Source organism: Cinclus cinclus, chromosome 1 (assembly GCF_963662255.1).
Source record: "Cinclus cinclus chromosome 1, bCinCin1.1, whole genome shotgun sequence".
Lineage (NCBI taxonomy): Eukaryota > Metazoa > Chordata > Aves > Passeriformes > Cinclidae > Cinclus > Cinclus cinclus.
Window position 1 is genome coordinate 112,007,250 of NC_085046.1, and position 15,227 is coordinate 112,022,476.

At 35.9% G+C, this 15,227-nt stretch overlaps 1 protein-coding gene across 5 annotated transcripts in view; it reads right to left on the bottom strand.

Annotated features, from left to right (window-relative positions):
- The window catches only part of PCMTD1 (protein-L-isoaspartate (D-aspartate) O-methyltransferase domain containing 1), a 39,862-nt gene that overhangs the window by 10,284 nt on the left and 14,351 nt on the right, over positions 1-15,227 (bottom strand). Inside the window, exons 2-3 of one of the 5 annotated variants that reach the window (XM_062488896.1) lie at positions 12,492-12,921; positions 8,449-8,551 (exon numbers count right to left, since the gene is read on the bottom strand). The exons of 1 other annotated variant lie outside the window; for it this stretch is intronic. In XM_062488896.1, coding sequence (XP_062344880.1) covers positions 8,449-8,551; positions 12,492-12,798 — 410 coding nt within the window. In that variant the 5' untranslated portion in view covers positions 12,799-12,921. Of the gene's footprint in view, positions 1-33; positions 393-5,041; positions 5,149-8,448; positions 8,552-12,491; positions 12,922-15,227 lie in introns of those variants that run through there. 3 more of the 5 variants (XM_062488929.1, XM_062488921.1, XM_062488905.1) reach the window with 3 other exon arrangements.

The following is a 15,227-nucleotide window of genomic DNA, read 5'->3' on the forward strand; positions in this document are numbered from 1 at the left end:
GGTGACAAACTGTCTCTTGTAACAGCAACATACCTGTTTAAAAGCCAATCCCTCTTCATCTGTGCTTCTCACAAAATTATTCTGAAATAACTGCTTCATGTGTTAGGGCATGAACAATGACTCATACCAGATATACCAGAGACAGAACAAAAGCATACTGCTTTCCTGTTTAGTATAGCACCATGGACTTTTCATGGACTAGTTCAATTGTAGAACCGTGAATCTTGCTCCTCCACACCCCTATGAAACACAGATCTTATTAATGATGTGGCAAGACTTTCCCAGACCCCTGAATCTTAAGATGATTTCTATTACAGATACACCTCTGAATAAGAGCTGATAAAGGTATGCATCATTTTCTTGTATTTATCCAATCCAGTAATAAGAGATGACTTTCAAACACAGACTGAAGTGTAATTCTGAAAGGATTTTCTGCTAACTAACCTAAGTAATTTCCAAAAAAAAGTAAAGTTTAGATTGGTTTTACTCAAGTGTATGAGACCCCCATCAATTGATCAGGAAATTATTTAAAACTTAAATACAAAGGTTCTACAAATACAATACCTACCAGGTGCATCACAAGCATGCTAGTCTTAAAGTAGTATCAACCATATTAGGTCAAGTCCCATTTTAAACCAATCAAACCCCAATTCTTTTAGTACTAATTGTTGCTACATCCAAAAAGTTTATTTTATTCCTATTGCATCTGGGATATGAGAACAGACCAGATATTATACTTCATTCTGTGTTACACAGAGCTATCTTTTATTAATATTTATGAAAATAAAATTATTTATTGCATTAATGCACAGTATTGAGAAACATGTAATATAACTATCAAGAAGAACTAATATTTCACTTAAATATTCTTTTTTCCAAGCTGAAATGCAACTAGGAATTGCCAAGTGTTCTTTAATGTTTGTTCACCTCTACTATGTGACCAGGGCAGCTTTACAGAGCATTGCATTGGTAACATGAAAAAAAAAAAAACATATCAGATAACAAAAGGAAAGAGAAAAAAGTGCTGGAACTATCTGGAAAAGTTTAGTCACTTCAGGTTTTTCAGTTGAATCTGCTATCTTGATTACAAGAGAACCAACAGCCAATAACATAGAAATTAGTAAGAACTTCAATTACTGATAGCAGAAACGAACACTTGCCACAGAACAAATTTAAGCACACACAGATCACATGTAGCAATGGCCCCAGATAACCAAGCACTTTCAAGCATGTAAGACTTTTGCATGGGATGGGCATTTCAAGTTCATACAACACAAATTACTTTTCTTCCAGTTACATTAAAAGATTTTAAAGAACCCCCAAAACCTGTAGAATTTAAAGTGAGGTTTTGCCTTTGCTGAAGAAACTTCAGAAAATTATCTAGTAACAGATAGTAACTGCCCATGTTTTTAAGTTAGATTCCCTATAGATAGCAACACAGCAAAGTATTACTACTGTAATAAAATAAACAACCATTTAAAGCATTTATAGCAAAGACCTAAGGTTGAGTTTGTTGCTCTTGTATCCATATCCACCAATCTAGTGTATGTGTCATAGCAAAATACTAAATAAAGAAGCAGGAGAGTATAGCACTAACCGTCCCTAGTAGCCAGGATTTTCTACAAAGGGATTCACTGGTTGGTGTGAATATAATACTCACCCATGAACCCTACCTTTAATTAATTCCAGCTCTGAATATGTACAGGACACTTCTTGGGCTAAGCTCTTCTACCTCTACAACCTCCATGAATGCAGGATGCTATGCCAATGTATTGTGAAGACAAAACTAGGTGGAAGGAGGTATGGATTGTCTCCTTTTTTGTTGTTTTAAGTGGCAAACATACTTGATTTTTTAAAAGAAGAACAAGGTCAATATGGAGAAAAATATCAAGTAATATAAAGGGGGGAAAAAAAAGCCTGTCAGCATCCAGATTTGTATCTGAAGGAAACATTAAAACAGGTTATGTGATTTAAAAAAGCAATACTGGGGAACCACTTAAAACTGTTTTTGCTAGGAGAAAAATTATTTGGTTCTTCAAACCAGCACCACTCCAGCTACATTTTACACCTCTCAACTACTACATTCACATAAAAACATCATCTGACAGTACACTTCTGCTATACCAATAATTACTAACCACACTCACATCTCTCAGCTTACTGTTCACAGCCCTTATAGAATAAAACCCTTATCATAATGAATTTACTATGTTTTTTCCCCATCCACATGTTTCCTCTAGCTGGTCAACTCAAAGCTCTAAAAAGCCTGAATTCACATTCAGTACCATCAAACTGCTTTAAGTAACTCCCTTTCAATGGGAAATTTATTTAAATTTATTTAAATTTAGGGCACAGAGGACGACTTCAACATTAATAATAAGTAAGAAAAGGCTGGCAAGTTGTTAACATTTGTTATTTGAACTGTAGTGACACTACATTAGATGAATTGCACACAAGTCTTTGTGGGAAAAAGACCCCAAAACATAACGTAACTTAGTATTTCCAAACAGAACAGTAAATCCATATGAACTCATGGAATTAGCTTTATATCAAACTACCCTTAAACCATCAAATACATTAATAATCAGACATTGAAATGAATCTGCAAAATATGTTGAGTCTGAAAATACGTGATAAAACATTAAACAATTTTCCTTATTGTGATGAGGAAGTAACACTTAATTTTGTCTCATACTAATGCATTTTTGTCCTAGTTCTAATATACTGCTGGCCATACTTTCCAAAAATTGAGTCCTCAGGATTGCAGAAGAAAGGAAATAAGAAAACAAAACCCCACCAGTTCTGGCACATTTGCTGGTGAAGAGAAACAACCCCAAAAACTGGTGTATAAAGCTACAGTAGTTGCAAAATGAGCTCCTGTGCTGACTTAAAGACACAGACTGAAAAGCTACACACCATTTAACCTAGAAAGGTGTGGCTTCTTTGTCCAGTTGCATTAAGAATAAAATCTCAGAGCTTCCTTGATATCCAAGAACTTCCTAAATCAGTAATCATACTCCAAGCATTCCTAGAACCTAGTGTTTAAACACTAATGTATTCAGTGAAACAAACCTTGAAGTTTTCAAATAATTTAGTAATTTTTTCAGATTCCAAAACATATGGCTTTATGTGATATAACCCACCACAAGAAAATGCACAAGATTAACGAAATACTTTCTGATTTATATGGTTCATTAGCCTCTCTCATTTCACTTGACTGTGGAAGTGCTTTAGAGCTAACACCAGTCAGATACAAAGGTAAGCAATTTTTATAGTGTTAATTCTTTTCCTATGAAGTGGGGCAGTATCAGGGCAACATGGCAAGCTGTTTCCACATTTTCTCTAGTTCTTTCTCCACTGTTCATTCCATCTAAATATTTTTCCAAGCTCTCTGAAATAGTCTTTGGTTACTGTATAAATGCATATTTATGTATTTCTAGCATGGTTGGCTGAAAAGTTACACACCCTTCATCCACCAGTGTTGTTGATACTTTTTGCACGTATACTAGAAAACAAACAAATTAAAATATTAAATCTTTGAAAAGCTCTCACCGTAGACTTAATTTTAAATCCCTTACATCCAATTACAACACTAACTTTAGTCAGCATTACAGTAATAGCCAAAAGTGATGCTGGCAATTTTTTTTTTCAATACTTTTGTCCTGGACAGTTTTTCAGCTTCCAGGCAATGCTATAGGCATAGTGGGAAATCTGTATCTCTACCTCACTTGTACTTTTCAGTTTTCCATTTCTGAATAAAATTGTCTTGCTTCTTAGCTATTTTGTTCATTATTTCTGATATTCTCAACAGTTTTACTGAGTGGAGCAAAGCACATTGTTCCATCACTTCTGAAGAAAAAGTCACACACTGGCTCTTAAAAATAATTGACTCACGACAGTCTTCCTTCAACAGGGATTTACAAAATGTAATGTTAATAATATATCTTCATTATGTTATATCTAAACTTTAGTAGTAAAATGCAAGGTAATACTGAAGGAATACTTCTTAGCAATTCCACACAGAATCTTAAAAAGAGTGAATGGGCATAAGGAAGCAAGAAAAAAATTTGTCAGTTCAGTTTATTGTCATGGACCTATGATACCCACAGAAAAAGTCTAGAGAAAGATTTGTCTGTTAGCAAAAACTAGAAAAGTATTTTCTTTCTATTTTTACTGAAGCATAAAATTATTTGATTGGTTTAAAAAGTCATATTTTATACTGTGGATTTTTGTGAAAAAACACCTTTTATAGGAGCCAAATACCAAGTACTGTCATCACTTGTTTTAATGTAAGAAGAATTTTAAGTACTATCAAAATTTATAGACATAAGAGATTTCCAAAGGCAGTGTCCAACATGGGATTTATTTATAAAAGGTATTTCACTTGTTGTTATAAATGCAAGAATATCTACTTTTTGTTACTATCAAATACTTGGAAAATGCAGGCTTAGTTCCTCCCAGGTAAGAGCAGATTCAATTGTCTTTAAAGCCTTCTGGTGTACAAGGTAAAGAATTAGAAGTAGTATTTCCCTCATACATCTAAATAATAAAAAAAATACTATGTTTCAAACCCCTGTTTTCCTTCCCTTTTTGTCTAACATAACCTCTGGCATCAAAGAATCCCACTGCCTGTGTTGTTCTGATTAGATTAAATCTCAACAAGAATTCACTCCTCTCTAAAAAAGCATTATTTACACTATCTGAAATTATCAGTAAGATTTAAAGTGAGAAACCCATCAGTAAGTTTTGTAGACAGTTTGATTTTCCTGTTTAGATTGTTACTGAAATCACTAGCCAGCTGATCAGCAAGAAGGAGCTCTATTTTTCTTTGTCTAGGGACTCGCCTTTCAAATCAAATTTCATTTAAAAAATGAGCCTCTAGAGTCATACCAGTAGCCTTACATTTCAATGTAGAAAAATACTCTGCTGGAAGATGTTCTTTACTGTTCTTTAATGCAAACACAATCTGCTACAGATTTCAGGAAGAAGTTTCACCCATAACAGTTATCTCAGAATTAGTACTAGGGTTCTTGTCACTTACCATTGAAGTGGATTCTTTTGATCCTGAGAAGGGTTGGTGTTTTTCTTTCACAGCAGGGACTTCACCAGCTTACCCAGGTTTGGGCTTTGATAGGGTGCTAGAAGATGGGCAACCTAGCCTTGCCCTGTGGCTCTCTCTTCGAGCAGGATATTCTAGGTCTAGAAGTTGAATGGGAGCAGAAAAGACAACACATTCCCCTTCAATAAACAGGTGAAGCGGGGCCTGGTACTTGAGCATATGTGTTTTAGATAGAGCCTTCTTAAGGAATGATTCTTTTCCCCTTAATTGGCATGCATTCTCTGAAGGTTTCCAGAATGAAAGAGAGCCTTACACACATTTCAGACTCAAAGAATTTTCTTGAGTCTGTACCTAAAAATCTTTGTACCTCAACCATCGTGAAACTTTTGGATGTTCTGAAGAAAGAACTTCTCCTTTGCTTTTACTGGCAAATATACATCATCAAGTAAATCAAGGCAGTATTTTATCTTTCAGAATTTATCTTTTCCTCCATTTAGAGGAAAACTGGTTTTAGATTGGTGGGATATGGATACAGATACAAGTAATTACTGGAATTATTTGAAACAGGTAACTGAGAACTCTTCTTCTGATGAACAGTTCCAGCGGCCAAAACTGAGATAAGACCAGCTATCACAGACAGACAGCCCTCCCTTCAGGTTGAGAGTCACAAATCCTTCTGGACATGCTAATTTTACATAATGTCAGGTCTCTGATGAAGTACCTTACCTGAATAATAGAAAAGCAAACTTTTAATTGTACTTCAACAACATTATTATCAATAATCAAAGAAAACAAGTTGAACTATCACACAGCACTGGAACATTCCCCATACAAACAGCATCAAAGCAATATTCTACTCTGTTTTTAGGCAAGAACCCACCTAGATCATCATGACCCAGCTCCACGCAAAAGTCAGGTGCAAAAACAATGGCCTATTACTCCAAGCAAAGGAACAAAGTTACAAAGTGCTCAATTATGAACCATGCGGAAGCTCCCCAAGTACCTACCCGTAAGTTTAAAGTCGTGGTTTTTGTTTGAAAAGCAGAATGCTTAGAATATTCAGATGAGACTGCAGAACTTAATACACTTAAGAAAGAATGCAGGGAAGTGGCAAACCAAAGCTTTACTGAATTTTCCATTTGCATAACTCCATTACTGCCAGGAACAAACATGGTCTCTGTGCTATTTATGTCCCCTGGGTTCCCTGTTAGAGGCTGCTGGTCAAGTGAAAGTTATTTTTCACACACACACTCACTGAGACAATTAACTTCATTCATACCAGTCTGCCATGTAATCTATTTTCAAACAGTGAGGACTCTTGCTTGGAATACACCAGTGTTCAGCAGCAGACAGATCCAGCACACCTCTTCCCTGGGTGGTCTTTCAGCCAAATACTAAGCTGACCAAAGTAGTAAAGTTTAGATGCTGCAGTCCTGTAACTTGGGGTAAAAATCTTTCACTTATAAATGAAGATGCAGGAAAAAATTACTGAAGCAAGAAGCAAAACCAGACTTACTGAGCCAAAGACCATTACTTTGAGAGTCAGCTTAAAATTCAGGATATTATATTAACACATACAGTAAGAACAAATAGAAAATAACCCCATCAGCAGGAAAAAAAATCCACATCATCTTCATAACTACATTAAAATACATAATATTTACGAAGAAAGTAGTCAGACAGAATCCGCTATACAGACAACTTCAAAATTCCCCCCAAAACACAAAATCCAACCAGGCAACCATTATCTTATCAGCTGTACTGAAGCTTTTACAGGCAGATTTGTACCAAAAAGCACTTTCACAAGAGCTGTATCATTTTTATCGAAACCACATACACCAACACTTGCTTAAACCATCTATAACAGTTTGGGGTTTTTTTCCAAGTTTTTGCATGTTTTAAAGTGTAACCAACACCCTCAGTGTTCTGCTATTCATTTACTAAACTATCCTAATCAAATTTTGTTTCAATAATGACAAAATTTCATTACCCCAGTTTCTTTTAATTTCTGTACATAAACCTATCACCTGATTGGAAAGACAATCCAAAACCAGCTTTTGTGTGTCTTGTACAGACACTTACAGTAATGCACGGGTACAGGCATGTGCAGGAATTCACTAGCTAGCAGGTACATCTAACATAACAGAACCATTAATGAGTAAGTGAACACAAATGACCCTATTTCACACACATTTTCTTAAGACACATAAATTGCATCATAAAGCTGCTCACTGAATCGATTTTTATTTGTTCTAGCTTGTTTTACAGATTAACCTCAGCCAACATAAATGCTTGCATTAAGACAATAGTAAGGAAAGATATGCATATTCTCCTATGTTATTTTATTTATTTTATTGGGCCACAGTACTAAAATAATCTAGCCAGTTATATGAATTACAAAATTGACTTCAGACACAGGTAACCCTAGGATGACACACTTCTGTTACTTAGGAGCATGAAGAGAAAGGCTTGTGGTCAGACATGAGCTCCTTAAGTTTGGAGTATGGGAAAAAGTGGATTGAGCTCCAGCCAACATAATCGTGGCAGTTATAAAGCACATTACACAGGTAAAAGGATAGCAAGAATTTTCTTTGCTGCCCACAGGGAAAGAAAGAGGTGTACATTGTGTGACTTTTAGGCTACTCCCACAATTCAAAAGCTTTTCTGCATTTACAGAATTTACTTTATAATCACTGTTGGAGAATTTCTTGCTTGCAAGAAAAGAAGTCTTAACAAAAATCAGCCTTATCAGAACCTTGCTTTCCCTTCCACAGAGACAGACGCCCAATACTCTTGCAGGCCAGCTTAATAAAAAACTTTTGGGTAGGCTTCAAAGCCCTGGAACCTAGAGTTATACCTAGAAGAAAAAAACGAGTACTGCTACGAGCATAGATGAATACTCTGAAGTCCATCTCTTCAGGAAGTAAACATGAAGGCAATCAGAAAAAAATACTCATGTACAGAACAACAGGAGTAGATCAGAAAAACAGCTAATACTATACACAGAGAGATTATGTAAAATTCCATAATAGAAACCGACTTAATGGATAAAAATTGCTCTACACATTCAAACACACCCACAGATCATGTCACTCAACCAAATGCATATATGCATGTACATGTACATATGCACATGTACCTGTGTACATATACACGTCGCCAACATGCAGAGAAATCCACTTTGCTAAGCACTGCCCAGCAGAAATACTCCCATACTTCCAGAGAGTGCTTTCTTAAGCCTCAACTTACCTCATGAAGTACAGCCACAAACTAGAAGTTATAGGTTTTTGTTGTGTGATGCCATTCTTCCCTAAGCTCATAAGCAATGACAGGCTAGTTTAAAACCAAAAATGTTGTTGCAAAGCAAGCTAGACAAATTAGATACTTACTTATCAAAGCTATCACTGTATTTTATGAAGCTCTCCAACTTTTCCTTGGCGTATTCTACCACATCTGAATGAAGCTCTATTCCATGATTTATCCCAAAAGGTCCTGTAAATACAAATAGCATGGTGTGTTTTTTTGATGCTTCTATTCTAAGCACAGCAAAACTGCATGGAACAGCACTATAGTGTGAAATCATTAAAAACACATAAAAGAGAAGTCTCCAAACACTGCTACAAAAAGTTATTTTTTGCATCTGCAATACCAGTGCTTAAAGAGGAAGGTAAAAGGCCAAAGGTTTGATAAAAGAACCAGAACAACTACAACAAAACAATTACACAACAGATTTTCTTTATAAGCACGGAGAAAATAAGCTGACTACACTGAAATCAGTCTGAGCAAATTCTTTTTCAAAACATTACTTACTTGGAATACAACAAATAAAAATGATAATTTAGTCTGTATTTTGATATGTAGATTTTAAAGCTTTCTTATGGCAAACTTCATCTTTTGACAATTTAGATATTGGGGATTATATCCATTGTATATGCTTTTCTACTTTGCATGTTGCAAAATCAGAAATTTGTTCCGATTCAATTGTAAATAATAATTACTTTCCACCTAGAACAGTGAAATTACCCACACATCATGTTCACTCTTAACAATCCCATCACAACTGCACTGCCTTCCTTTGATCAAACCCAAGTATAATTTCAAGTCAAACTGTGTGCCATAAGTTAATGCTGTATTTCAGGAATAAGAAGAAATCATGAGACAGTTTTATGAGTATTATGAGGATTATCCACATCAGGAAGGAATCTGAATCAGACAGTCACATTTGCTGTAAGGATTCTAAATTTAACATGCACTCATAGCCCAGGGTCTTTAGTCATTGGAGCATAGAATTGGAAAAGGGAGAGGGAAGGGAAAGAGGGAAAGTAAACATCAATAAGATCAGACAAAACTTGTATTTATATCCTCTACTGCATTCTAAATCTTTCCTAAATATTTATCTCCAAGATGTTACTCCAGTGAAACAGAATTTAATTTGTCTTTTCTAGGACACAAGTAAGAAGGGTTTTGTTTCACTGCAACAAAAACATAGCATATAGCTATATACCATCAGCCTGATCAATAATTGCATCTCTTAACATAATTTAGAACATTTTCTGCTGGGTGAAATAAAAGCAATCCACTAGGTTACCACTGGCAGTGCTTCTAAGACCTCACTGACTGCAGGCAACAGCTAGCTATCATCCAAGGGACCTTCTTAGAACTTGTGAAAACATTTACCTCCTGCTGACATTCATTTTTACTTTAAATTCATTTTATTATTGGTTACTTTAAGCATTGGCATAGAAAGGCAATCCCTTTCTAGATGTTTGTCTAACATTCTCTTGTACCAGAATAGGCTATGATGTTTCTAACAGCTCTACAGCATACAGCAGCATTCAAGGTATGTTTCCTTTATCTAAAAACTAATCACAATTCCTTTAATCATATAATTCAAAGTAAATGAAAAATGCACAAACATCATCTGTCAAAAAATTCACATGTACATTCCTTCAAGTACCTAACTTCAAAAACAACTAAAACATCTTGCAAGTGTCAGCTGCTCCAACAACCTGAAATTAAACTATGAATGCAGAACACTACCACATCATCATACACCACAGTTTCTGTAATTTAAACAGAAAGATAAGAAACGTGTTCTCTTCTTTCACTGGGAAAGTCACAACTGGACATGTAAGCAGAGTCAGCTATTCTAAAAATGTGAAAACAACCTCTCCACTACTCTCTTTGATCAACTGGCCTCTTTCAGCACAAGGAGATAGCAATTCCACCACCTCATCAGAACTTCGTTTACATTTTAACAGTATCAGCAACAGTTAATTTTATCCCTGTGGATTGGTGTGCAGTCTTTTTAGGATGTTGCTATACTTAGAAGTGATCACAGTTTCAAATTATTTGATAATTTAACCTAGTCATTTTGACACTGCCAATGCGGCAGAAACATTACTCACTACACTGTCAAATTGAAAGATACCCAACTACTGTCAAAACCCACATGGTTCTGCTCCTCACTGCAGTGTACACTAAAAAAAAAAAAGTGAGCTTTTAAAAATGAATATGGTTTATTTGTCAGAAAATTACATCTGTTTATTTTTCTTTGTTAAAGCAACTCTTCCCTGGCTTAAAACAAACACTAAAGCAGAATTATTATATGTAACCAATTTTATCAGAAGGAGTATAGTAAGAAAACAAAGGCACATAAATTGCATTTATACATTCTATGCCTCAGCCTAGAACTCAAAACACATTACAACACAGTCTTTGGCGACAGGGTACAGCACTCCAGAACACGGGAAGTCTACTTCTGTAAGTAGCTGGGCAGCTGCTGATCAAGCCCTGCTAAGGACTATCAGCACCTGAGCTGCCTTTTTGGGAACATCTGTAGGGTAGCTGTGCTCCTCAAGGGCTGTCAGCCAACCTCACCCTCCATAGAAGACAAGTCTTTTCCTGTTTAATTCCCTCAACTCTGCATACACTATTCTGAAGGATTGGAATTCTGCTGGATACAAATAGGTCAAACCCAGGAACATTCAACACTCAAACTCGGTTAAGTACAGAGAAACAAATGCAATATACAGAATCAAGTGCAATAAACATTTTTTTTTCTCCAAACAGAGTAGTTAAGAAAAAATGATGAAGAAAACAAAGCTTTCCACAAGACAAATAAAAAAGCACCATTATTCACCACCATGCAGAAACATTTTAAAGAAAAAGTGCTGCAATATTTACTAATTATTTTAATACTGAACTTAAAATATTACAATGCAATTTAAAATAACTACTCTCAATTAGAAACACTTCCAAACAGAAAATCTACGCTCTAAGAGAGTAGACAGCTTTACCTTTATTTACCTCTGAATGACTGTAATTCCCGTTTCCACAAAACAGTGGAATCTCTTTTATTTATTAGTATATATTAGAACAAAAGATACTGCAGATAACAACAAATTATGTTTGTTAGGCACTATTAGTCATAATTTGTTCTTTCCAATAAGTAAGAGCTCATTATAGAAAGTAAATTAATTGAAAATAAACAAAGTGACTTTTGACACCTTAGTTTTGTACATAAATAAATGTAAGCAAAATCTGTATATTGCCTGTCAGCAAGATTTCTGCTACCAAAGAAAAACTGCATGTAATATGGTCAAGAAAACTATATCTATGATAAATACACATTAAATAACTACAGCTGTTTTATGTAATAAAATTACTTGTAAAAAATTAACTGTTGATGCATGTGCTCTATAATCTAAATGTTGGTCCTGAGCAGATTTAATGCATTTTTCTCTCCTGGTTTTAAAATTTAATTTAGGCAATTATATTTAGCTCTATCTTTTTTTCATATGGGAAATGTATTTGAAAACAAGAAAAAACATGGTGCTAGTCTGGTAAAATGCTTTTGAAAGCCTACAGACATGATTAAAAAGTCTCATCAGTCAACATCCCAAAATTTTCTCACTTAAAAACTGATGAAATTTATTTTAAAGTAATTGTTTGCATACTAACACAGATTTACTTTTCAGTTGAGTTTCTTCAAGAGAAATCAGCCTCTACAATTTAGATTTTCCTTTACATAAACTGAAGGTCAAAACAGTAACCTACAATAAATGCACAAAGAGAGCACAAATGCAGATGAAAAATTTAATCTTCAAAAGTTGTTCCATTCTACCTTTCCCTTTTAAACAAAAATAAGGATTGTATCCCCTCCAATGAGAATTTTAGACTACAGAATGCAGGAAAAATTGCCTCTTCCAAAACACCCATGAAATGTCACGAAACTACAGCACCAGTGAACTGCCTGCAGATAACAAAAACATAGCTTAACGACACATCCCAAAGAGCCAGCCTTACATATGGTACTGTAATTGTTAAAGAAGTAAAAGTAAGGTTTTACAGGGCTTGCATAGTCTTCTGAAACATGCAAACCCACTACATTTGAATAAAAATGTTCAGGTTACCTAATACTAATAATTACCTAATATTAATCCCACCATTGTACTCAAGTATCCGGTTCCACTACCCAGATTTAAAAAAGACAATCCAGGCTGAAGTTTCAGTGCTTCCATGACTTCAGAATAAATGCAAGGTGCTGACAGGTGTATATTTCCATGCTTCCAGGCCAAGTCTTTGTAAGCATTGTCCCTGTATCCTTCCAGATAATAATCACCACGATCAATTGCTCTGAAGGCTTGCTCCACACTCTCGGTGCGAATGTACTGAGCTTCTTTCAAGTTATCAATTAAGTCATCGTTGTCTTCTCCAGCACTCACTGCTCCTCCCATGCTGAACTTCTGTGGTAATTCAATTAGTTTGCAAAATACATTAGGAGGAGAGTTTTCCCAAAAGTATATACGTATGTAATGGAGTCTCAGCTATTTTTTTCAGAAGGACATCACGAGTGAATCCTGTAAAACAGATACATTTACATAACTTGAGTTTCAAAAGACAAAGAAATTAACAACTACTGCCAGTTAATGAAATACTGTTAGTACTGGGTAGCTTTAAAAAGCAGAACTAAGAGTCAGGACAGCTAGTATCCAATCTAAATTCTGTCCCTCAGATTTTAACTCAGAGCTGAGAAACATTGGCTTAATAGCTCAACATGGGCTGTCTACATTATGCAAACCCTTTATGCCCCATTCCTTGCTAGACACTTCAAACACTACAGTGCTAAGAATCAATCACCCCTGTTACATATTTGAGGGGGCATGGATGGGACAGCAGCTGCCCCTGGGTGAGCTCTAGTGCCATCCTGAGAACTGTGTCCAACAGCAGCTGAAGTATGTACTAACTTAGCTAATTTTGAAAGAAAATTGGTTTCCATGCTCCAAGATCACCCCATGGGGGGAAGCAAAGCCCATTAAGGGATGATGTCCAGGAGATACTTTTCAGATGCACACTTTTGAGCCGAAACACAATACTAGTGCAGATACAATGGCACATTGGTCCCTCCTGGAATCAAAACAGGAAAGCCCAAAAAGTATCGGAGTGCCTCCTAATGCCTGCCATAATCACTAGAAGAATAAAAAGTCCTTAAGTACCTAGAAATTTTTAACAGCTTGCCAGCTCATAAGTTCTACACTGAACACTGCAATAAGTCATATTAACTTCAAAATAATTCCTTCAGATCTGTATTTTGTCTGCAGTTACTTCATTATGAATTACTAAACTCAAAATCCAGATGTTAACATTTTAAATGTTGTGTGAATTACCAGTGAAATAGCAACAGAAGCCTAGGAGACAGGAAAACAGAAGTGTAATGTACTACTCCTAGGTGAAAAGAGTACACAGGGAGTATCAAAATAACATTGATAACACACTGAAGTGTAAGTTGTTGATCAATAGTGTTTACCCTAAGGCAAGGACTTTTCCATTTCCTACACTCTGTAATGAGCAGGCACACAAAAAGCCAGGAGGGAGCATGGCCAGGACAGCTGACCCAAACTGGCCAAAGGGATATTCCACACCATAGAGTGTCATGACCAGTATATAAACTGGGGGGGAGTTTACTGGGGATGAGGGTGAAATGTTGAGGGCTGTTAAAGCTCTGGTATATCAGAGGTGAAATGATGACTGTTCACCATTCAGCTGTGTGCTTCCCTCTGAAGCAAAACCAATTCCCACTGACATTCAGGAATAGAAAGAGGTAAAAAGTAACCATGTGTAATTATCCAGCAACAAAACCTTTGATTAAAGTAGAACAATCAGACTTCTGAACACCTTAGTGTGCGTCCAACTGCACAGGAATATTTCTTTCTATTTGTGAAAAAACCACAGGACAACTTAGACATTTTTTAAGTATAGTTTATAAAAATATTCCAGCCCTACTTGTTTGTACTTGCACCACACCTGAAGGTTCAATGAATCAAATGATGATCCCTAAACAATCTACAGTAACAAAAGCAACAGATTCAGCCTTCTTTCACACTAAAACAATTATTATTATACTGAGATATGCTTGGAAATAAATTTAACTAAAATCATAAAAATAAGAACTGAGTTTCCTAAATATTAAATTCAGCTGCTACATTTGAGAAACGGGAATGCCGCCTTCAGCTCTTCCTTCGGGGTGCATCCACCACCTCACACCAGCAGATGGAGAACTCGGCTAGCCATCAGCAGTGCGCCAGCAAACCTGCAGAGCCCGCGGATGGGAAAACCTAAAGCTTCAGCATTTCCATCAACAAGGGTCTTCACTCCTTTCACATAACGTTTATTTCCTGTAAATTACAGTTTTCTAATTTTCAACGCTTACAACATAAAACAGGATTATTTTTCGTATTTGGTAATTTTGTATTCTTGACATCATATGATGTCTCAAGTTATTGCAGTATCACAAGACCTTCTACTGATGACACCCACCAAGTGTCTCAGCTTCAGTAATGGTTATCACACAAAATCTCAAAGGCAAGAACAGAAAAGGTGTGGTCGACATTGAGGGAAATGGGGAAGAAGAGAAATAGAGTCTCCTCTCAAGGAGGAGACACAGCAAAACAGTGTGGCTATTTGGCAGTGCAGTTGAAGGCTACATCTCATTCTGGATACACAGCCCCTGTCTGAAGCAGGTGACATTAGGTAGATGACAGTGACGGTGTTTGCTTTTCAGGCATCTTGTTTTGATTTGCTTTCATTAAGTCACCTACAGTGCTCTATTCTCCACTTTACAGCTACAGATAGGCAAAAATGCTGCTCAAATGTAAAGTATTTTTGT